Genomic DNA, 25,047 nt, shown 5'->3' with positions numbered 1-25,047 from the left:
TGTTAGGAAATTAACTAATTAATCCCTTTATCTGTTAAGATTGTAAAAAACAAACAAAGAACAAAAACAAATCAAAACCCAAACAACAACAAACAACAAAACAAAACCAAAACAAAACAAAAACACACAACACCACTGCACACCCAACCAACACACTCTGGGAGTTGCACAGGAAATAACTAGATATTCCTGAAGGAAATTAACTACTAAAGCACATGTAATGATTGATTGACCAAACAACCATTAAAAGAAAAGAATGCAAAGGGAGAGAGTTACTGTATTTTGAGTCATATCATTAATTATATGTCCACTAAAAACTATTTTTCCATAGTAACTGCAATTAAAATCGCCTCTCCTTTTTCTTGTGTAAGATCAAGCTTATATTTAATGCAGAGAGCACTCACATGCATCATCAAAAGCCACAAAGACATCAGAAATGCAGACTAAATGAACTGCAGGAAATTCAAGGCAGAACACTTGCATTCCCATGAGGCCTGTCTGACACTGAGTAACAAGCAGGCTGGACAGATGAATTCAGAAGAGAAGCAAGATTTACATCTCATATATTAAGAAAATTTTAGACAGGTGGCAAACTTTTCCCAACAATACCAGCTATTTCCAATTACTGAAAGATCTACTGATTCAATACTTGAGTAGTTTAAAAGAGAAAAATCCCCCCTGTTTTCACAAGTGTTGTAAGCCTGCTTGCTTAGCTGGGTTGGATGAGCAATACTTCAGGAAATCCAATAAAAGGAGCACATGATGCAAACTGAACTATGACTGCTATTCCAGTCTGCTATTCCAGACAGTAAATGCCTAATGTGCTGTAAACTTTGTGACTTAAGTCTGTTTAAGAGACCAGAACTTCAAATCCTACCACTAGCTCCTCAAAGGCTATTAGGAAACCCAAGGGAACTGAAAGGGAAAGTATGGCGCACAGGAAGGCAGGACAGCGTACAAGCATGACAGGAAAATCCCAAAAAATGTGGCAATGACTATTTACATACTCTGCTCCACACAATTTCATGTTGTATCATTTTCTAAAAACCTTTTACTATTATCTATTAAGCAAGAAGAAAGTCTCTCAAGACAGCTATGGAAAAAGAAACAGGAGCACTCCCTCTTACCTCCCCCGTCCTATCCTTATGCCACAACTGAACAACTAATTTGAAGAGATTTTCTCACCATTTCCTAGACCACTGCTGCCAGGAAAGCCAGTCTGCTGCCACCACCCTTCATCTAGCTTCCCTCTGCAGGTCCTTCCCTATAAGTGAACCCAGATGCTTACATTCATAGCCACTCTCTGCTCTTCTCAGCATGAAATCCACAGGATTCTTAATCACAGGATTTGGTTTTCTGATTTCATGCTGCCGCAGCGTAACAACAAGAAATTACTAAAGATGGAAGCTGTGAGAAGAGCAGAGGTCTTCAGTCCCTTCCTTCCCTACTCTTCATCATAGTTCAAAGTCTGATCCTAAATTTTTAATGTCATCGAGAAATTAACTTCCTTGACAATTTCACCCTCAATTTCTAATTAGAATACAATGAAGATACCACCAGTTAAATAAATTATTATCATATTGCATTAAATCTGTTCCTCCCCCATCCAATTAACGAGGTGTTTTTAATGACCATTCAGCAGCACTGCTTTCTAGTTTATCTGATCATCTTTAATTGCTTTTCAGAACAGCCTTCTAAGCCAAGGAACCTCACTGCACACTTAGTTAAGCCCTGTTGCTGGGCTACATTTTAATGGAAGCCTGAATTTTACAGATATTACTGGTCTAGACCCTCCCCTTCCCTCTGGCCATATATTGAGCAATGCATCTTACAATGACTTAATGCTTCTAACTCCTGCAAAAGTTAGTTTTATGGTGACAATTAATTTTCCCTAACTCCTCTCAACAAAGAAGCTGTAATAAATACACTAAGTTAAAGACACCAATCAAGTCTCAAGTGGAATGCTGATTTGGGGAAGAATATCGATCCCACCTACCCCCCAAAAACTAAACCCCAAGCTCCCTAAATAGAGCAATACGCAAGGCAGCATATCAACTAACCAAGACATCTCTGGACCACATTGCTTTCTGAGGCAGCACTACAGCAATGCTAAGGGCAGACACCCATGGACGCAAACACATCTCTACTGATTGAATAATCTGTATTTCTCAAAATTCCAGGAAACACATAAAAGGGACACCTTCCTTCTTTACAGAAAATGAGTGCTGACAGAAGCAGGGGACAGGATCATAGCTGTTGCCGTAATATAAATCCAGAATATTTAAAAGGGTAACATACAATTTATTGACAGTTGGGTCAAAACAATGTAACAATTCACATGATCAAAGAACAGTATAAAAGTAAACAAAAAATGTTTATGGACTCTAATTGATTTTAAAAAAGAAAACAAAATACATATATACCATTTTTGATAGTAGCTTGTCCAACAAATGGTTTAATTTAACAGGTATTAAAGATACTGTAAGCATGGACAAATTCTTCTGGCAACTTTTACCCTCCATCAAACTTCAATGTTGAGAAGAAAAAAGAAATCATTGTCTTCAGAGATCCAACATTATTTTTATTCTTGCTTCCTTCAGAAGTACCTGTGAAAATGAACTCACCTTGCCCTCAGTAAACAGCTCATCCTCATGTATTTTTTACGATCCCAGCACATTGTTCCATTGTTTTGAACCTACATTCCTTTGATCTTCAATTTCCAAAACAAGGGAACTACAAAAGCATTCTCCAAAACACCTTCCAGATCAGGCAAGCGCTTTCCCATGCACAAACATATTAATGGCACAGATTACTCTGTTGCCTTTACATTACTGCCAGTTGCAAGCTTTCATAAGTGTAAATTTTGACTGTATACACCATACAGCTATCCAAACAATGACAAAAATGCTTTCTTAGTACTGTCTCCACTTTTCTTTCCTGGAAGCACACAAATGCTCACAGCGCTGGGAGCAACCTAAGCCCTCCAGAGCTGAGGGCAGCCTGTTGCAATACAAGGATGGCCAGCTCCAGCAGCGTGTCTGTGAGCACCATGCCAGCATCATCAAGCTGTGTCACCGGGCTCCCCCAGCTCCTTTCAGCCTGTAGGAGTGGGAAGATTCAACTTAGCCTTCCAAGTAGCTACTGTGAATTATATAGAAATATTCCTGAAGTCATGGGTTTATTTCAAAGATCTTTGCTTAAGATAACTTTATTGTACACAAAATGCTGTACTACTGCAAATCAACAGGTAAAAACACTATCAGTCCATGTAACTAACACCAGTGATACATCCTATGATAACAGGTTTTATGCATAATTTATAAATACAACCCTATGAGAAATAACCAGCGCCTGCAACTGACACAAAAAGAACATTAACTGATCTCCGTAAAGAAAGTAACATTACAGTAAAGTTACCGTAAATTCATATATTAAGTTATTTACCCCACACAAACATTTCTAGATTTGCCTACACAGGATGTTTCCAGCAGACTCAAAGCAGCTTTGCCCTGGCTCCCATGAGTATGGCTTCCAGCTACTTCGGTGTGGCACTGAGCTCCATCTAATGTAACCTACCCTACACAGGGCTTGTCAGCTCAGGTTCAGTGATGAATTAACCGCAGCCACCTGGCTCACGACCAGCTCAAAGCATGAGCCGAATTTGCAACATAGCATTTAGACACAACTGAGAGTGTCTCATAATGAAATTGCTTACTCACCTTATTCACCTCACTTACTTCATCTAGTGGAATAAACTACTCACCCGTACTCCTACCTGAAAAGCATTCATACGGAAGATTGAGGGCCCTGTTTATTCACACCCAAACTTACTGAGCTTTTCCAGGTAGAAAAATCAGTGCTTAGCAAAGGTCAAAACCAAAGTGAATGATTTTTGCTGACAATGAAACCAACAGAACCCACTGCCCCTGACAGTATTTCACACAACACATCTCTGAGTCTTACAAACAAAACCCAACTGCTAACAGCTCCAGGAGGTGCACTAACAGCAGGTATCTCACTGATGAACCTTCTGCAGGACTCTAGATCTCTGCTCAAGATTACATTTTTTGTTCATGCTTACAGGAAAACAAACCTAAAAGCATAGGCAACTCAGCCTAACACCTACACTGGAAAATCTATCTAATGTTTTGTTTCATTGTGAGTGAATACTGCATCCACTGCACACACACTACAGAACGACTGTAGTCCAAGCCTGTACCACAGCATCTGGCACATTAATCTCAAAATGTATTTCTATCATGTAGTAGGTAAAAGCATCACTGGATTTTTAGGAACTGGCTCCTTGTTCAAACAAAACTGTCTACTGGAAGCTAGCAGACAACAGAGGCATTAAAAAAAAAAAAACCCAAACCACAAAAAAACAAGGGCTTGTAGTCCCATTTCCTATAAAAATATGGATATGTGATTTTTAATAATAACCATATTAATTAATATAAGTCTAAGTCTAATTGGGGTTTTGTTCTATTGATGAGCTTCAAATTTTAAGGAAACACAGCAGATAATTCCATTATCTGTGAAAGTTTATGAAACTAGGAGACTCATAGAAAGTGAGAGGTGCATGTTCACATCTAATCAGTATCAGAAAATCTGCTCAGGGACGAGTGCAAATACCTCAAACACGAGGCAAAAGACATCCAGTAGAACTTTCATCTTCCCAGACACCAAAGTCAACCAGCTGTAAGACACCCCACAGGTAACCAGGCTTCATTAGTTCTGGTACTGACAGAAATACCTTATTTCTGTAAATGATAACACTTTCCACATAACATCTACTGAGAGCTTCTTCAGCGCATCAAACTCTGTACCCTGCAAGACATCTCCCTCCCCTACCCTAGACAAGCTACCCAAATATTTTCCCTTCCAAATGTTATTTTCTTTAAAAATACATTAAATATTTCCTTTAAAAATCCACAGCTACTCCTATTTATGTGACTATTTGCTGGGTGGAACAAAGTTAGATGCTAAGCTGGAAATACCATAACAGCTGAGTATTTTAACTGGCAACACCCTTGTACTGACATGCCTGTGTGTCATATCAGCTAGAGACTCCACAACCTTAAAAATCTGACATCTTCCAGCTTGAAAATTAATTTAGCAGGTTTAACAGAATTTCACATGCACATGTTCACAGACATTCTTGCATTAAAAATACCTGAGCATTGTATAAAAGTGTATATTGATGAGTTTGACACTTGTCAGTAATAACTTCAGTAGCCAACTCAGGCAGGCCAATAAACCATCACTCCAAAACTGAATAAAACTTTTGTGTCACGCCATAAGATAATTTATGATACAGTATTTTTTCTGTAAAATAAAAACCCAAAGTGGAGGTCATATATTGCTTTTAACTGAAATTTTATCTCTTTCCAGATAAAAATCAATACCTTTATTACCTGCACTGTTCCATCAATACAGGTGTGCGCTATTTACATAGATTAGCAGTGTTATACAAGGAACCTGCTCTAATTAAACATAAATTGTATAATAAGGATGCTGCAATTCCTTGTACATCTAACAGTGCTGGGCTTGGGAGATTTTTTTTTTTCCCAAAAAATTTGAAAGCAAACGTATGGCAATACATACAAAGACTATACTAAACTTTCCTTACCACAGGGACCAGATGTATCAAGAAAAAGCAGATACATTCCCAATGTGTTTCCTGATAATTTGTTGCTTAGTATTTTAAAACTTCCAACTTTGCTGAGGCTTATTTTGTTGCATTTTAAAAATGTAACAAAGCAGGGGAGAGGGGAGAACTGAGGTAAGGCTGGATTCAGCAATCCAGTAGACACTCAGAGTCTCGACTAAATATATTTCTCCTGATTAAAGGCGACCCACCCATGAGAATCAGAGACAGAAATCTGGAGACATGCCAGTTCATACAATAACTGTGTTTATTTGTTTTAATAAATATTTAAGAAACATGACTTGTGGTATTTGATACAACTGAGCCCGTGGTTAAAAGGCCTCTCTCCATGACATAAGCAAATACAGCCTATCCTCTTTATTTGTCTGACTTCTTTTCGACATTCAAGGCTAATCTAGTTTTAGGTCAGGAAAGACTGTGGTCTATCATTTTAAACAAACCATTGTAGTAAAACGTGAACAGGAAATTCCTAACTACACTGTTCAAAGAACAATGATTAGAAAAACAACGCAAGCTCACAAAGTACAAGGAGGGCAGTCTGGGTGGAAAATTTAAAAAAAAAAAAAATACATATATATATATATATAAATAGTCAAATGCACACATACAGTCACCTTGCTCATTTTTCCTTCCCCCCACGAGTTCCCACTCCCCATCTCATCCTCCCCACCGAGGCCAGGGGTCCTTCAGACCTTGCCAAGGGAGAAACCTTTGGATCCAAAGGGGGAAGAGTGCAGTATATACAGCTCTGTCTGATACCTTGGAAATATCCGGCCTGCGGGAGTTAGCGCAGACATGCCATTCATTCCACAACATATAAATGCCCTCTTTAGAGCCTCATCCAAGCAGCAGTTTCATTTGGATTTTGAGGCACAGGTCTGCCTTGTTTTTCAATAAGCTGCAAGCTATTTTTGCCATAAAAAAATCCCAACATTTTAAAACTGTGCCTGCCTAGCATACACAGAGTATATAAAATGAGCAAAATGTGGAGTCAAGGAAAATATCCTGTATTAGCACTTTATTCATAACACAGATTTCCCTCTCCTAAAAAACAACAAAACCCCAAACATTTAAACACTCCAAACATTTAAAATTTGGTTAAAATTCTTTAACCAAAGTGCTCTCACAACTATTTCAAAATGATTCTTGTAAAAGTCTGGGCAACTGACCACCTTCATTATTAGAGAGGAAAAAAATGTACTCCTAATTTGAAAAAGAAATCAGAGCAAAGGGGAACTAATTGACTTTTAACATCATGTACTAACATTACGTTAAAAGTCTGTTAGTCTGTATAACATCTCAGGAATTTTTTTTTTTCTTTATAAGAAAACTAAAAATATCTGGATACAGATATTAGTATTAAAATCTTCATCCTCTTCAAAAATAAGCTTCTGAGAACATGTATAAAAAGGCCAAAGACAGAAAAATGAACACATGATCTCAAAAGACTTGCATTTTAAAGAACGCTATTCATGAACTGGAGGGTGGGAAGAAAATTTCCACAATCAGGATACTATCCACAGTTTTGGGGTGTTCCTAGCAGAACCAGAGTTTTGGACACAGGGTTATTTATATTTTAAAGAGGACAGGATAGTCTTTTATAAATGTTCCACAGATTATAAATATTAAGAAAAGAAACTTACAATTGTGATTAAGGTAAAAAATGAACATGATTTTCTTTATCAACTCACTTCAGAAAGAACAAGACAAACATCTTAAGAACCATGTGGGCAAACAGTCCTATGTGCACAACTTCAAAAACTCCAGATGTTCACATACCAAACGTAATTACCCCAAAGGAGATATTCCAGAAACTTATTACAGTATGTTTGAATGATAAAATGATGCAGCTGTATTTTAAAACAACAAAACTTTTTAAAACTTCTGAACCCCTTACATGTCAGGTGTTAGAGGTAAAAAATAATCAATATTCCCTTGAAGATACTATTTCCAGAAGAAACGGGTAATAGCCAAAAATCTTTGTACAAATCAGAAAACAGAGATAGAGAGAAAGCCTTTAACTCAAGGATCCAAATCAAGTCCCGTCAATAGTAATGAGAGCATGTTATTGCCTTAGGGCTGTTTGGCAGATATTAGGAGATGAAACAGAGGACACATCTCACTCCTAGTAGGCAGATGTCCAGAGAACAAGATCAGCTACAACATCTGTAACCAAACAGAAGCCCTGAACAGGCATGGACAGATCTCCAAGATCACTCCCAGAAGTAATTTCCCTAACAGAGGATACTACGGCATCCTCTGGTACAAGAGAGTTCACTCTACATATGAGTCATTTGATATTTCAGTGGGAGAAGTTTGCACAAATGGAATACTTTCCACAATCACTAGAGTCTTATTTAGCCTATTTCCAGAATACTGTGACAACTTTTATGAACAATTGGTTTTAAAAAAATATTCATATATATCTTCATCTACATGAATCACCTGCTGTTCTGCCTTTTATTAAGTCATAGACACACTACAACCTGGCTTAGCTTGAAAACAGGTTTACATCTAAGCTCAATGAAACATTCAAGTGGGTTTTTTTCGACGTCCTTCTGGGAAAAGTATGACTTTTTTTAATAGACATATGACACACTCCTAGAGGAGAAAAAGTTGGGATATCAAAATTTATGCCAAAATTCCCACAAGCTGTTTCTGAACACTTATTAAGAATTAAAGAAGCTGGTAACTCCCTAAAACACCCTTGAATCCCTAAGTACTCAGTACAAGGAGTAAGGAGCTTCTGAGTGACATTCACAGACCAAAGACGGGAAACACTACTATGCCTTTTCTTAAAATAAATAAATAAATAAATAAATAAAATAAACCAAAACAAACCAACAAAAACCCACTGCAAATTTTCCACAAATCACTTCCCACAACCTTTCTCAGCTCTAACCTTCCAGATGCAAAATCAGAATCTTTACTAATAGTAGTATTAAGACTATGGCTGTAAACAAATATTGTAGATTTTAAGTTGCATGAAATTTCAGACGATTAAATGACACAACATTCACATACTCCTTCCTACATATTTGTGTTTGGACACTTGCTCATGGACTAAAAGGGCTCTTGGCTCCAAAAGCCTTCTCTTATGTTTAACCAAAGAAATTTGTAACATTGCACCAAAACTTCATAGAAGTGAATACAGAAAACTACTAAAAAAGACAACCAGGAATTCGCAAAATAGCTTATTTTACAGTAAGAAAATAATTCCTGGAACTGGAAATACAGTCTCTTCATTGCACCATCAATCTATCAGATCCAAGAGTCAGCCTGATCATAGATATCTTGACATTTTACTTTGAAAAATAGGCTAAAGGGAAAGATTTTTTTTAAAACCCAAAAATTAAAGGGATTTCTTGGGGAAAAAAATGTAGCTATACCCTATTAAAAAAAAAAAAAAAAAACCACAACAAAACAATCAACCCATATAGAACACAAAAAATACCAACCTACCACTTCAATTCTGCTTAACACAAGCATGCACTTAATTTTTTCCCTCAACAACATGATCATCTTCCTGAATAGAAGACATGAAGTAACACACTTCAAGAACAGTTATCATGCTTCACACAGCAGATCAATTCCAAGGAACTTAGCTGAAACCAGCCATTCACTAAGATCAAAGAAAATGCTTCTTAAATTGAGTGCATTACTTGGTGTTAAGAGAAACCAAGGAGTTGTTTACCTGAAGCAGTACATGAGACCCAATACGCAAAGAACTATTAAACACAAAGGGCACAAAAACAAGGATGAATGCAAGCCCAAGGATCTCTCATTCCATCTCTGTGCTCTCCTTGACTAGGGCAAGAGACTTAAGAAATCACTTATTTCTTGAACTCCCATATATGTTGTAGCTACTTTGTAGTAACACAGTAACTGGAGGGTCACCTCTTTCTGAAGTCCTGGCTATAAACAAGTACACTAAAATATTGGACCATGCATGAACTTGCAGTTTCCACGGCTTAAGAACTACATGAAATCAAGAAGTTTTCACAATAAATATTCCTCCTTATGACATATTTGCTCCCAAAGTTCCCCTAGAGCCAACCAGAAGTAAAATGCAGCTAATCCAGAAATATCTCATCATTCCTAATTAAAAAGCTTTTCCTTTCCTTTTGGAGAAAATAATTTTTTTAAAATCTTTGTGAAACAGAGATTTAGTTAAAATGACATCTTTTGCCATACAGACAAGACAGAAGCATCAAAATCCAACTGTAATTAAGAAGTCGGCTACAATGAATTTTCAAAGTACTTCTAAAAGAAAAATTCACCATCTGAAGCATTATCAACTAAGACACTGGAAGCTCACAGGGGTAGGGGTATTGAGGCAAGGATTGTATTTGATTACTCAACAGGAATCTCAAAGACATGCAAGAAATGAGTCCATCATTTCAAAGGAAAGCATTTTTAACCATCCTTCTGCAAGCTGGTACTAGTAAATATTTTTCTAAACAAATAATTCTGTAATTTAATTGTCCCAACTCAGCAGCTACATTGAACACAGAAGTGGAATTCAAATGCCAGTGCAGAGTCTTGAGCACACGGTCCTGTTATCACAAATCTCAGTACATCCATAACCACAAGAGCACCACTAGGTTTTTCCTTGAATAAACTATGAGCTGGCAGAAGAGTAAAGATAAGACAACTCAAACCAACACAAAGTCAATCAGTACATTTTTTTTTGTCAGACAATTTTTTTGTCAATCAGTACACTGCATACAGTTGAAAACAAGCACACAAATACGCAACATGAATATCCACGTTCTTTAACTGAATTTTGACATATTATCTATTGCATTTCTATTTATATCCATTTCCAATTTTTTTTAATTATTATATAAAGTAGAGGTCAGTTATGCTTTCTATAGTTCATAACAGATGATCATCACGTTAACTTGCATTAACCATCAATTATAATGTTAGAGACCACTTAGATACTACTAAAACTGGCCTATGATTCAAAAACCATGATAGTCATAAAATCAATTTTTCTTGGGTTTTGTGGTTAACTTATTCTAAAGTTTGGAGTTCAAGGATTTTTACCTATGTGCCTTTTCATATCTTTAATACTGTGAGTCTTAGTCTTATCCAAAAGATGAAATCTGGGGGAAGCAGAAAACACACAAAGGTTTAAGCAGTAATTTCCAAACACATGCACTTCTTTTTCCATCTACTAATTATCCCTACATTGCCAAAATAGAAAAAAAAAAAGTAGTTTACTTTTTATTCTGTAATTCTCTTTTAAGCACTCATGGAAGTGCTGTTCAAGTCTGGACTGTATCCACCTTTGAGAAGTGTGTCACAATTTGTTTATGCTATAGAATTAGATAATTATGCAGTACTTCAGCTGCCTTCCCAAACATGGATAGACCACTCTTTCTAAGAAACCATTGTGCATTAAGGTTTTTTTTAAAGTCTTATTTTTAGCTGTTTAAACTGCAATCCAAAATACTAAATAAATCTATTTTGAAATATTTTTTCAATTTTTTTTTCAATATGCTTTGGTATCAAAGCATTTTCAGCTTTGATACCAAATTTTGCATTTTGCCACAAAGAATCCTAAGCACTTTGTGTGCGAAAGAGCTTAACCCTAAGTACAATATAAATCAAAATAGTTTCAACAAGATTCTCCATAGATATTTAATCTTGAAAAATAACTTTTTCAGAACTCTATGAAAGACAGCCTTTGATTCTCTGTTTTGGTTCAAGGGTGTTGATATCACTGTACTTTATTTTTGTCCCATTGCCAATTAAATATACTGAAATAAAAAAGCCATTGAAAACAAAAATAAAAAAACCTAGCTGCTTTAGGTTTTGATATTTACTAATTCAGCCCTTGATGGCAATCAGATCCTTGGGCCAAAGAGCTAACAGCACAGCACAGAACTGCCTCCATCCTGCAAACCACGGAGAGACCACCAAGCTCATCAATAGATGCACGAGCCTTTCCTACTCCAGCCAACACCCACAAGAAGGCTGAGAAACAAACTGAGAAATATTCCAGTTTATTTGATCATGCAACATATATCTAGAGCAAGGCTTGCTGGGAGGGTGGTTATATTAAATGGTTGACTCAAACAATTCAATGGGCCATTAAAAGTGACAGATCATGTCTTGCACATTCTCACTGTATTCAGTCCAAATTAACTTTTCTATCTGGAAAAGAATCAAGAAAATATCAAGACCCTTGTAGCATGGCAGAGCAAAGCCTAAACTCTCATTACCTTGCTATTAATGACTAGTTAAGAACTGATTTATATCCACAAAATAGGCTTGGCGTTGGTGTCAAGGCAAAAAACTACATTGGAGTCCCCGCTCCTCTCCATAAGCAGAGAGACAAAAAACTTGTTCATCGAATTCAAATATTACAACCCTCTCCTTTGTGACCTGGCAATTTCCACTTGAACCCATTCAGCTCCCTTTAAAACTCCCCAGATGCACTGTAGTGATCTTTTAATGAGTTCTAGCTCCAAACACTGGTGACAAAACCACCTTTCAAGTCACTCCAATACCTGTTCAGTGGTTTTTGTTATTACCTTGACATGCCTTTTCATGCTCCATCCTTCTCCAGTCACACCCTACTCTTCTACACCCAACTGAGATCTTCCTTAGAGGTGTTCCACTACCAAGATCCTCCCCACATCTAGCTGACCTTACACTCACTTCCCTCTCACACACACCCCAAGGTACCACACTGCCAATATCTTCCCCAGACACCTAACTGGTCCTAGATCTAATTCCCTCACACACCAACTTTGCTCCCTGCCAGCAAAGGCAGGACTCACCACTGACTTCACCAAATCTTTCATGAATGTTTCCAAGTTGGTAATGATACCACAAGCTCAGTCCCCAAATCAGTTCTACTGCTTGTAGCTCTCTCACCTCTTAATAGCCACTTCAGTGCTGCTACTCTACTGAAAAACTGACTCTGACACCTATTTTTCTTCTGTTGACTTTAAACATCCATCTTACATTCACATGAAAAGTGAATCTTCCTTTTTAAACATAACTTGAAGCTTGTTTAGAAATGTTGTTTTACTATGGAAGTATTTTAAAATTCAGTAGTCAAGACTGCCATTCACAAAGAGGATTTACTCAAAGAAGGTTTTAAACTGATTCATCATTTTTGCCTAATCCAATTCCTTACTGAATCAAACTTAATTGACATAAACCACCCAAATACCCATCTGCCCTGAAGGTTAAGTCAGCTTAGGGAACTAAACCAGATGAAAACTACCTTCTCAGAAAAGAAAAGTCAATACTGCATAGGGTTGGGGAATTTCCTAATTTTTCTTACTGTCGGGTCAGATAAGCACTGGTACCAGTGCAAGAGGGGTGAGACCACACGGCTGGCGGGGAGGACACTGCTGGTTTTGGCAGCAGTGAACTATTAGCTCAGGAGTGCTGTATTGCCAAACCTTGCTGAGCGTGCTCGCTGCCCTGCCACAGCAGGCAGGGAGAGAGGTAGGAAAAGTACCTAGCACATGTTTTCTTTAGCTTGCTTCTTTCAATCAGAAACAAGCTGAAGATTACTTAAAAGCTGCAATACTGTCTAGCTTTGCTGGTGAATGTGAACTGTCACATCTGCAGTAGATAAGATACTCAGGAAGTTCTATTTTTAACTGTAGGCAGAAAAAGTATTAATTTTACTTTGTTTCAACAAAATATCAACGAAATACTTCTGTTTGGCCTCACATACAACTTTACAAAGCTCTACCTTCCAGCAAACAACACAAAATTATAAACCAACATTACATTTAACAGGCACCTCTGAGAAGCTTGTTAACAGGACTTTGCCACAGATAAGTTTCTAATTTTTTTTTATTGCCTACAAGTCATTTGTTCTTATGTTTATACAGTGTTGTCACTATATTTACATTTGCTAAAAACATGAAACTTATCTCTCAAACTAAACTTATCACCAGAATCCAAGCCTAAATAGGATTTTTTTCTCCAGATAACAGAACTTAAATCCCAGCCCTAGCCTTGTGACATTTCAAATCTTGCATTCTCACATGTACACACTGTAGATCCTGAAAAGCAGACGCTTCCCTCCCCATACCCTTTAGAAGACATGCTAATGCAAATACCCAGTTTTAACAATGCCTGGTGCTGTTTAATGGTAATAAATATCAAGAACTGACAAGATCTAGCAGATCATGGTTTCTCATTTTGCGGGATCCAATGCATATGTGAGAGCCAATACCGTATCACAGAACCCTTCGAGAAACCCTTCATAACATGTGCCACTGTGCTGCTGTAACACACAGAAGTCACAAGTGCTAAGTTACTCCTTTCTAGCATGCACACAAATACAATAGGGCAGGTGTCTTCATTCTGTATCTAATTGCTGCAAACCATTCCATTAAGAGGTAAAAACTACATGCACACACACAAACAAAAAACCCTTCACCTTTAACAAAATGTTAAGCTTCTTAACAGTGGTTTTTTTGTTAATGAGGTTTCAGTGGCTCAATAGATGTTTTGATGCTTTAGCACACATGCATTAGGTCTTGCAGTTTTATGCTTCCTAAGCCAGATTTTCAAAGGATATGTATTTTAACTAGTAAAAACCAATTAAAAAACAACATAAATCACTATTATTGTACTATAAGGAAAACCTTTCACCCTTAGGAAGAAACAGTGGATGCCTCCCACCTCTACTTTCCAAGACACTGAGAAACTATTAAAAACATTTATAATACCCAATGACTGGAAATGTAGCACTCATTTATAACAATGCTGAATTACAAGAAAACACAAATGCTCACTTCATACAGGCATTGTTTTTTCCCAAGAAACATAAATCTAAAAATAAATTAAAAGGGTTTTTTTTTAAACATTTAAATCAGAGAGGTGAGATCAAGGGAGAAGGGAGGAGAAAGTAGTAATTTAGAAGTATTTACCATGAATCAGTTAATTAACATTTGCATGTAATCAGAATCTACCGATCAAACAAAACACTCAGCTTGAAAATCATACCTAATACCAACTAACATTAACTCTAGGACACTTGCATCTTCATTCATTTTTAATCATAAACATTTTCATGGGGTTCACTCACAATATAAAGTTAAATATCTGTCTGAAGACCTACTGGACAGGATGAAAAAAAAAATGAATGTATTTCCCTCATGAAAGGCAGAGAAGTAGATTTATCATGGCATATATGTATATGAAGCTTTCAAAACAAAATGTCAGCTACAGCATGCCTTTAAAAATATTACTAAATTATTCTGAACAAGAACTGAAGTACAAATATGTGCAGATTGCCCAGAGAGGCTCGGGGCACCACAGCCCTTTCCCAACACCATATGCTGCAGCATGTATTCCCAGTCACATGCCAGGAGAGCAGTCGCACAGCTGCACAGCTTTCCCATCCACGCTGTGGCTGCATCCAGGCTTGACATTTGCACAGAAAATTCAAAACATCTGGTTCTCAAGTATTACTTTATATGCAATGCTTTTAATATAAATTCTATCAAGTCCACTGTATTTACTGTTAACTTGAGGTAATGAAGTGGTACAGTTGCAGTGACCCAAATGCCTCAAGTGATGAGGATAAATAGGATTCCTTCCTGGGTGCATCAAGAGAAACAACCAAACAGAGTAGCTCTCCACTTTCTGATTGGCTGCTCTGCCAATCCTTACAAGATATACTTAGCTATATATATACTATATACAGGTCAAATGATATATCACGCAATGGAGGCATTAAAAAATGATGATCACAAACAATGGGACTCCAAGTGATAGCTCACTTAAGTTGGGGGGAAAACTGAATTAGCTAATTTTATCTAGAAAGCTAAAGGAGTGAAAAAACTACTCTGACATTTAATATCTCTTACTATTAAAGATATATTATATTTCTGGTTTCAACTTCTGACTATCAGATACTATTATAAACCTACTAAAAAAAAAGAGTTCTGAAGACTCTGGTACCATCTCTTTTTTATGAACAGCACTCAAAACTTAAACACCTCTTCAACTGAATAAATCCAGCTCTTTTGCTCTCATGGTAGAGTATATTTTTCAGATCTATACTCATTCAGCAATTTTTTTTCCCTTTGCAAGCTTCTTCATCTCCTGCGACCCTGGTACTAAAAGCCTAGAAAGCCAATTTATAAAATCACAACCAAATTAGTATTTCAACAGTTCTACTCCCCTTTAAACGTTTTCAAAGCAACACTTTCAAAAGTACATCTCTGTACCCTGTAGGTTACATTTTATGTTTTACACTAACAACCTGCAGCATACTCAAATACAGCATGTGATTTAAATCTGTCTAGTCATCATAACATTTTCAGAGGGAAGACATAATGATCAACAGTTGCTTTGTTTTCTTCCCATTCCACAAATGTCATTAGCTCAAAACAAAACTATGAGTTGACAGAGTTGATAATCAAAATACAACAAATAGAAAGTAGACAAAAAACGTCTGAAAGCATATACAAACTTTAGGAAAACTTTAAAAAATGGCAGTAGTACACTGTTACCTTCATCTTTCTGATACTTTGGAATAGAAGTATTTGAATTCTAATAATGAATGTCACTAATTTCAACTCTCAGTGTGAGGGCTAAAGGCAAGCCCAGAAAAATGCTATTTGTGAAAAAAATTAATGCTTCTTCTGATTGTCTTTCAATTGCTGAGTACTGTGAACTGGACAGATACATTCCAGTCCTCCAGGAGATATTCTCTTGCCTTGACAAAGAGGCCACTGACTTTCTAACCTTATCCCATGGTGGCACATCAAAAGATCCTTTCCCTCACTAGAGAGAGGCCCATCTTTCAATTTGGGCAAAAAAATCCAGAAGCAATTCTCATCACTTCACAGCACTACCATCTGTCCTCAGAATTGCTCCTCTCCATGTATCAAATAAGGCAAGAAAATATATGAGAATACAGTTTGTCCCTAAAAATACTCTCTTAATACAAAACAAGCAGTAGTTAAGTGACTAAGTGTGGAATTTTCTAGATTTCAATATCTGACATGAATATGCTCTTTACTCAAGCTTCCAACTTGCAATTTCTTATTCCTTTATAAAGCCAGAGTGGGGAAAGAGAAATCATATTATGCAGCATCACACCTTATGTGCATTTGAACACCTTGCTTTGCCACTTGAAGTAACAGAGCAAACAACAATAGTAACAGACTGTCTTTGTCCTACTCAACAGGAAAAGTTGCAAATTGGGTAATACAGATATTTGCTAAAATCAAGTAAGTTATGAGAATAAGGAGTCTGAAATAGTCCAGCAAAAAGCAGCTGGCACTTCTGGACCGTTCTGCCCATTACTTACTTGACATTTCTACTCTGTACCCCTAATAACAAATAGTAACAGAAAGTCTAGTGACTTTCCCAAGCTGACTCCTTGTTTCAAGTCCATTAGCCTTTCCTGCTTATTTCCAATCTCCACCATTACGACTTTTCAACAGAAATCTCCTTGTCCAGTACATCTTACACTTCTTGACCCCCATCCTCATATCTCATATACAGTTCTTATATTTTACTTTCCAACCATCTTCCCTTCCACACCTAGACTTCCTCATATGCTGCCCCTTATGCATATTTTTTCACTCTGAAGATTCCTCAATCAAACTCAGTGTTCCTTCTTTTCCCTCAGGGTTCCCTGTACAGCCAAGAAAAGAGCTGACACCTTCACACCCTGAACCTTCACCAGACCGGTTCCTCCTTACCTGTTTTTCCCTGCCCTACTGGTTTGCAGTCCAGTTCCCCTACTTTTTTCTTCCCAGGCTTCAGGTGCCATCCTTCTTCTCCCTACCCCCAGGCTCCTGATTGCTTTCAAAACCTACCAAAATTTCCCCCCTTCTGTCAAATTCCAGGGCCAATCCCATTTGATCCCATACTCCTTGTTCCAACCCACTGTTCAACAAGGCCAAGCTTTTTTCCTGTGCTCAAATTATTCAGCTTTTAGGCCTCAGAATTAAGATGCTAATGAGGACACAGGACAGAAAAGCTCCCCGACTTCAATTACCATACCAGAAGTCCAGCTTGCAGGAAGTTTTCACAAACCCATCTGCTAAAACCTAGGTCTTTACCCAGCCCATACTGATCTTTTAATTGCTTACAAACTGGTCCAAATAGATGATTTCTCTATGCAAAAACACTTCCACACCTTAGAAGTTTAAAATCCTCACTCCAAAACATGATTTAAATCTTTAAACAAACAAGACAACTCACACTAAGAAGTTGAAGGAAATACTCCCTCTCCCCTAGACTTGTTCCAGAAAAACAACACTGTATTTTAGCTGAAGTTTCCCCATAGAGCAAATCTAGCAAGACTCACCAGCTTGGAAAGCTTCTGCCACACTCCAAGAATTTTGGCTAAGTTCTAATCACTTGAAAAGAGTCTTGTAACAAACAGCAAGAGTAATAAGAACCCTGGTGCCACAAGGATCATCAATATCAACCACAAACATAGTCTTTTGTAAGATCATTTACAATCTCCAGTTATTGACCAGAATCTCAATGTAGCAAGTACTGTGCAAACACAAGATAAAAAGGCAGTTCGACTGCCTTAAAGAACTTACAATCTATTAAGATAAAAGACAACTACTACCACGAGATGAAAACGTGCACTGAAGAGATCCATTCTGAGACCTACAGGATCTGCAAGACAACTGTCCCCAATCTATTCATTACACACAATCCACACAGAGCAACACAGTATCTTCCTGAACCTAACCACTGATTTGATACTAAAGATCCTCCTCAAATCTGCTCATTTTATCACTCTTCTACCTCTTTTTTCTTACCAAAAACCATAAGGTACTCATTTCTGAGTCCTTTATCCCTTACTTCTTATAATTTTGATTGGCCTCCCTTGCCCTCATCATCTTCTCTTTCCCTAACTCCAAAATCCTTTATCGAGCACGTTTCTCACCTCAACTTCTCCAATTAGCATTTCTTTGTCTTCTTGGCTTCAACGGGAAAACATTTGGGGAGTGGGGGAAAGAAGGGATTTTTGTTTTGTTTTGTGGGGGGATTTTAATCAAATAATTACATCAAATCAAATTCACTAACCAAACTACACAAAAGGCTGCGAAATCTCAGGAGGAATGCTGAAAAGAAAAACAGACTACTGAGTGCCAGCTACACGGAAAGAGGAGCCTGTGGGGATGCTTAGAGACTAGTGTCCATAGGAAAGCTTGGAGGTGCTGATCCTCAGAGCCCTTGATGGAGTGCAGCAGGGCCCAAGGTCTTACTTAGTCCAATTCCTCCTGGACACAAACAAAACCACTTCAACACAGAAATGGGGGGTTGAACTCTGTCACTCCATGCCAAACTCATAATGCTGAGGTACATACGCTGCAAGTAGGTTATTTTGCCCTCCACCTAAACCACTTTTTGCCAAAATACAGCTTCGGTACCATTTCACTGCTACTCTTACCTTTCTTTCACAAACTTTGGCAGAAAACAACTAACCTGATCCTTTGCTACTTTGCTGCTGCCCACGGGAATCTGAATAGCTGCAATGAAACCCAAAAAGACCGGTCACTTTCCACTATGCAGAACCCAGGCATCTCACTAAAATAACAAAAGTAGCCTATTCCCAACCAGAGATCAACTCTGCAGTCATAGAACTAGTTCCTGCTACTTGAATTCTGTACAAACTACTGATAACACGCTCATGAAAACATCATGTCTTTTTTATCAACCCCAATGTAAATGTTTCTGAGTTTGTTCTTAACCGATGTGAAAAATAATTCTCCGTTTAAACCTTGTTGTGAAATATTTAGACAAAATTTCAAGCAACATAAGGCATTTCAATTATTTCTTCAAAACATGGAGTCATAATTTTAGCAACACTATTTAAGTTGAACAGTAACTCAATTTTAACACTGTAGTAAATGGCTAAATCTCTTCTATTATTGTCTGTATGGAAGATATTCTAGGGGACAAAACTTCATACTCTGAAATTTAATGGAAAGGATGACATGCCGAGAAGCAACAGACACATCGTGGTGTCATCAGTTACCTTTACAACGCACTATTAATAGTAAGCTAACAACGTATATATGCATTTTAATGTAGAAAAATGTGCTATCTAAAACAAACAAACAAGGATTTAATACCTCAGCAAAAAAATATGTGCATGCATAAGTACGTCCAAATAACGAGACAAAAGATCTTGATCCGGTAGGTAAATATTTAGGCCATTTAAACAGTTATGTATCGTCGTGCAAGACTACAGGAATCTCTCAAATTACTACAGTCTTTAACCCAGACTGTGCTTAAATGTTTCTGTGGCCTGCTTAACATTCCAGGCATACTTCTGGCAAGGTAGCTCTGGCTGAGGTTCAAACTGTCCTTGTCCAACTTTCACTTACTATAAAAACATTGTTTAATATAGAAAAGTATACACAGAGACATATGTTTCTTATTTCGCAGACACCTAGAATACTGACACTTGTGTTCAATAACTCCGCGTGGAAATTTTTAGGTGAACGCTTTGAAGCGAGGTCGCTTTCACCAGGCAGTGCCCGCAAAAGAGAGCCCACGTTTCCACCAGATTTCAGCTACGATGCTTAAATACTGCTTATAACGCAGTTCTGCTAAAAGCCGTCAGACCTGCCCGTATTTATTCACCCTAAACGAGAAGAAAAGGCCTAACTCGGTGTCCCCAGCACCGCCGGGCCGTGCAGACGCTGCCCCGAACACCACGCAGCAGCAGATTTTTGCTGCTAATTTGCAGCAGACCGCGTATTTGTCAAATTAACTGCAGGAATTTCCCGGTTTGCTTACCTCCACGCAGCGTTATCTTTTATGAGGAGGTAATCTACCAAATTACTCCAGCATGCCTCCAGCCTGCTGCTGCCAATTAGTTCAGCCCGGCTAATAAATCAGGATGGCCAAGCCGCTCGGTTACAGCGGGGCTGCTCCGGTATGCGGCGAGTACAAACACGGGCGGTGTCACTGCTCCTGCCTCCCCATCTCCCCCTGCACTGAGACCACGCTTGGCCAGAGCACCCACTGCGGGGCGGGAAGCCTCAGGGGGTTAGTTTGTTTGTTTGTTTGTTTGTTTTGGGGGGGGATCCTACATCTAATTTAACATTAAGGCGGCTGGCGGCAAACCCGTCAGCAGCAGGGGTAGGCGCTCTCCCCCTCAGATCCCCCCACGATGGGCCGGGGAGGGCCAGTGTGGCAGAGCCCCCACCCCGGGCCGCCGTCCCGCAGCGGGGCGAAGCCTCGGAGCGCCCCGCCGGCAGCGGCACCGGCGGCCCCACCGCCCACACCCTCCCGGCGGACGGGGGAAGGAAAATGTCGTCGACGGGCCCGGCCCGGGCGCCCAGCGAGGTGAACCGGGCTCGATCCCTCCTTCCCCCGGGATCTCCCTCGTACCTGTCCCGGGGATCGATCCACGAGGTCTGCCGGGTGTTGTGGTCGATGTAGAAGACTCGCCCGTCGAAGTCCCTCGCCTCCTCCCAGCCGGCGGGCAGCGGCAGCTCCGAGCTCTCCCGGCCGCGCTGCCCGCCCGCCGCCGGCCCGCCGCCCTGTCCCGCCGCCTGCTGCTGCCGCCGCCGCCGCCCGCCGCTCAGCCACGGCATGGCCGCTCCGCCGCCGGGCCGCCGCCGCCCCGCTCCGGCCGAAACCCGCTCCCCGCCCGCCGCCGGGGCAGCTCCAGTCCCGCCCGGGCCGCGGCCGGCCGCCGCCTCCTCCTCCTCTCTTCCTCCTCCAGCACTAACAGGCGGCCCCGCAGGGAGCGGGACTCGGGCGGCTCCGGCTGCGCCGCGCCGAGCTCATCCTCCCCCACGCCAGCCCCGCTCCAAGACGGGACCAGCCCCGCCGCGCTTCCTAACCCCGCCCGGGACCTGCCCCGCGCCGCCGCGGCTCCCAGCCCCCGATCCCGGCCCGAGCGCCCCCGCCCCGCCGCTCAGCAGCGCCCCGCCGCCGCCTCCCGCCCGGCGCCTGCCCCGGCCATCTTCCCTCCCTCCGCCCCGCCCGGCCGTTCCCACGCCGGGGCCGCGGAGCCCTCCCGCCCCGGCCCGCTCTGCGGGGCACGGGGGAAGCAGCGGAGCCGAGCCGGGGCGGCGCCCCGCGGAAGCCGGGCCCGGACCCAGGCACGTCGGCGCTGAGAGAGGGCGGCAGCCTTCCGCCCGGGCCGGGGGAAGGAGGCTGAGGCCCCGTCGGGGCCCGTCCTGCCCTGCCTCGGGGCCTTTGCCTCTGCCACGGCCCCGTGGGGGGATGGAGGAAAAGGGGAGCCATGCCTGCCCCTCGCTGGGTTCTGCATCCCCCAGTGCCCGCACGAAAAGGCTCAGAGGTGCTGAGCAGTCTGGATGTGCACAGGGACACGGGGAAGGGACGGGGGTCTGCTGCAGAGCCTCAAAAGATGATGGAGGAGAGGTGCTGGAGACCCCACGAGTCACCGAGGTCATGCTGTATCCATACTCGGATGAAGGAGAATAGAAAATTGTACATCTGGCTTACTTGACATCTCAGCCTGGTCCCTTAACCCCATTCTGTAGAGCAGAAAGCAGCTGTGTCTGATTTGACCTGAGCCTGCTAGAGATGGCGGAGCAGGGTTCCAGCTACCATCTAGAACTAAATTCCCCAAAACTTAATTAAAACAGGGTTAAAAGTTGGCCTGTGGTGTTCCATGCCTTTGCAGGATGCTGCCTTCAGCTAAACCTTTGAAAATCTGGACATAAAGAGTTAAGATACTGCAGGATAAACTTCTGAAAACTACGAAAGGAGTTAACAATATATTCTCAAACAACCTTAACTCAGCCCCCTGAAATTGGCAATACCCTGCCAGGGATTATATTGCAATTCCAATTATGTTCCACTTGCATTCACCGTTTTAAGTTACATCTCTATGAACATTAATTGCTGCAGCGTGCTTATAAGCACAGGAAATTAGAGGACTTTTGCTCCTGACTTCTCTGGCTTTTCTCTGCCACCCCACTCCCCACAAACCAGTGGTTATCCAAGAGCAGTGCAGGAGAGAAGCAGTATAGATAATAGAGCAAATCTGACTTTCTGCCTATGTTTTGTAGATTATTTCAATGGTAGTAAACTGTAGTCTTCTTACCAGGGCTACTGTCAGCTACATATCACCTACTGAGAGGTGATATGAGAGTAATAGGTGGGTTTAGTGATGAAAGCAAAGTAGTGTAGGAAGCTCTGAGGACAAAGATGTAGTAGATTAAAAATGTTGTAAAGGTGTAACATTTAGCAAATGCGAGGTTGTAGATATCATCAAAAGCATATCAGCTTATGTTTGGATCAGCTCATCTCAACAGAGAGTTCGCTTCAGCAAACACCATCAGGCTGTTTCATGTGATCCCAAGAGTTCAGCACTACCTCTAGGAGCAAGGTGCTCCTTGTGTGCTACATATGATTTTAAGGAGTATTTCAAAGAGGGCAAAGTTAAGGCACAGTACAAACTCTATTTGTTGGTGGTTGCAGTTTCTATTATTTTTAAGTATATCTCCCAGATTTTCAGAGGTTTTGTTTAGCAGACATAGATATTCTCAAATGGCCCATGTCTATATTAACATTTTGGGAAATTGGATTTTTTTGTTTCAGAAATTACCTTCCCTAAGTTACCTTAGCACAGTGGATGCACAGCTCAGCACAACGCCAAGACACTGGACTAGTTCCTAATACCTTGAAGCAGTAGAGCCAGGTTGCTATAATAATCCACAAAATCCAATTAGTCCTGCTGAGGATATGTGCAGCACTGCCTTCCAACATGGGCTGGTTCCTCCTCATCAGTATCTGAAGTCCCAAAAGATGATCAAGCTTCAGTGAAGAACCTGTAAATAGAGGTTGCAGAAACAGTGTGGGACTGACCATGGAGGCAGCAAAAAGAGGGCAGGGAGCTCAAGACAGCAGTGAGCAAGAAGGGAAATGGCAAGATTGAGTGTGGAACATTTCATTCAGCTAATAGCCCTTCAACTAAATTCTTGTCTTAACTTTGGCAAATCGCTCCAAGTTAGAGCCAGAAAAGGACTTGGCTGGGTTGTGGTTTCTCAGGGAGAATTATGATGCACATGTTCCATGTAAAACATGAGCTGTATGTCCAATGTGTCCTGGATTTCATGGATTCATTATGAAAGCAGTTGAGGATGCATATGCTACTATGTAAAGGAGAGGTACAAGATTTTCAGGTGCATTGTAGCTGCTTCTGCAATTGATAGGTTGCCTCTTCCTAAATCTTGAACAAGATTCTACCTGGACAAAGCTTGTAGGCTAAATGTGAGAACATGTGCTAAAAAAACTTTGAATTTTGAAATTTGAAATGTTCCTAGACTTCAGATCTAACTTTTAGGCTGTCTGTATCTAGAAAAATCATTAGCTTCAGTTAGGAGCTGAAGCTTCTTAAACACATATGAATAAAGGTGTTGAAAAACCTGCTTCCAAGAGTCTAGCCAACATAGCTGCCTACAGGAACCAGTAGGAAATGATAGGGCTAGCACTTGCCTCACAAGAATAGAAACTCCGTCTGTCTGCAGTGCACTCATGCCGAGATGCCAGGCAGGAACTCTGAGTTATTTTCCAGGCCAGAACAGTACCCTTCCTCGGATGTTACCTCATCCTTCTACCCATTCCTTGTGAGGAAATGAACAAAGCATTTGGGAGCCAGGGCTTTTTTCTGAGTAACATTAAAAGGCAAGAAGAGAAGAACCTGAAAAGGTCACTGTAGTTTTCATGCCGAAGTACTAATTTGTAATGCATTTTGTGCTATCCTTACCCTGCAATGAAACCCTCCCAGGCCTGCACTGCAGCTCACTCCCTTTCATTTTCCTTCCTCTTCAATGTCTGTCATACTTCATAAAGTATGACAGGGTAAAAGAAAAAAAAGGGACAGAGAACCTGGTGCACCACAGCATGTCTATTGTTTGGGTTACGGAAAGAAACCACTCTGCCAAACAAAGAGGTCCTGCATAGTATGGAATAGGTAATAACACGGAAGATCTTGACTTAAAATAGATAAAGGTCTGCCATGGGAAATTCAATGCTTGCAGTGCATATTATAATCAAGCTGCACAAATGGCAATAAATCACATTATATGTAAAGTTATATCTACAAAGGTTTACGTCTGTCCCTTGTCTCACCTATATCTTCTCCAGATATACATAATACACATTTCAATGCTCACATATTTCACACACCTTCATTCCACACCTGTTTTCCTTTCCTTCCACTTTTTTCCACCCACAAACATTGCTCACACATTCACTCATTCCTCAGGCACACCTATGCCCATTAACTCAAAATTACATAAGCAGCTCTTCTTCATGTGCCCTCCCTTGCCATCTTCAGTGTTTATAATCACAGGTTCTACACATTTGCTCTGTTAAACATGCTCTTATATCCAGGTTCATAATTGATATCACATTTT

At 40.3% G+C, this 25,047-nt stretch overlaps 1 protein-coding gene across 1 annotated transcript in view; it reads right to left on the bottom strand.

Annotated features, from left to right (window-relative positions):
* The window catches only part of WWC3 (WWC family member 3), a 96,580-nt gene extending 75,319 nt beyond the window's left edge, over positions 1–21,261 (bottom strand). The window contains exon 1 of the mRNA XM_050332040.1: positions 21,041–21,261. Within this exon, the coding sequence (XP_050187997.1) occupies positions 21,041–21,246 (206 nt within the window). The 5' untranslated portion in view covers positions 21,247–21,261. The remainder of the gene's footprint in view (positions 1–21,040) is intronic.
* Positions 21,262–25,047: the final 3,786 nt, after the last annotated feature.

Source organism: Myiozetetes cayanensis, unplaced genomic scaffold, assembly GCF_022539395.1.
Source record: "Myiozetetes cayanensis isolate MyiCay16 unplaced genomic scaffold, myiCay2020 scf5-8, whole genome shotgun sequence".
NCBI lineage: Eukaryota > Metazoa > Chordata > Aves > Passeriformes > Tyrannidae > Myiozetetes > Myiozetetes cayanensis.
The sequence above is the reverse complement of the archived record's forward strand: the minus strand, read 5'-3'. Positions and strand labels throughout refer to the sequence as shown.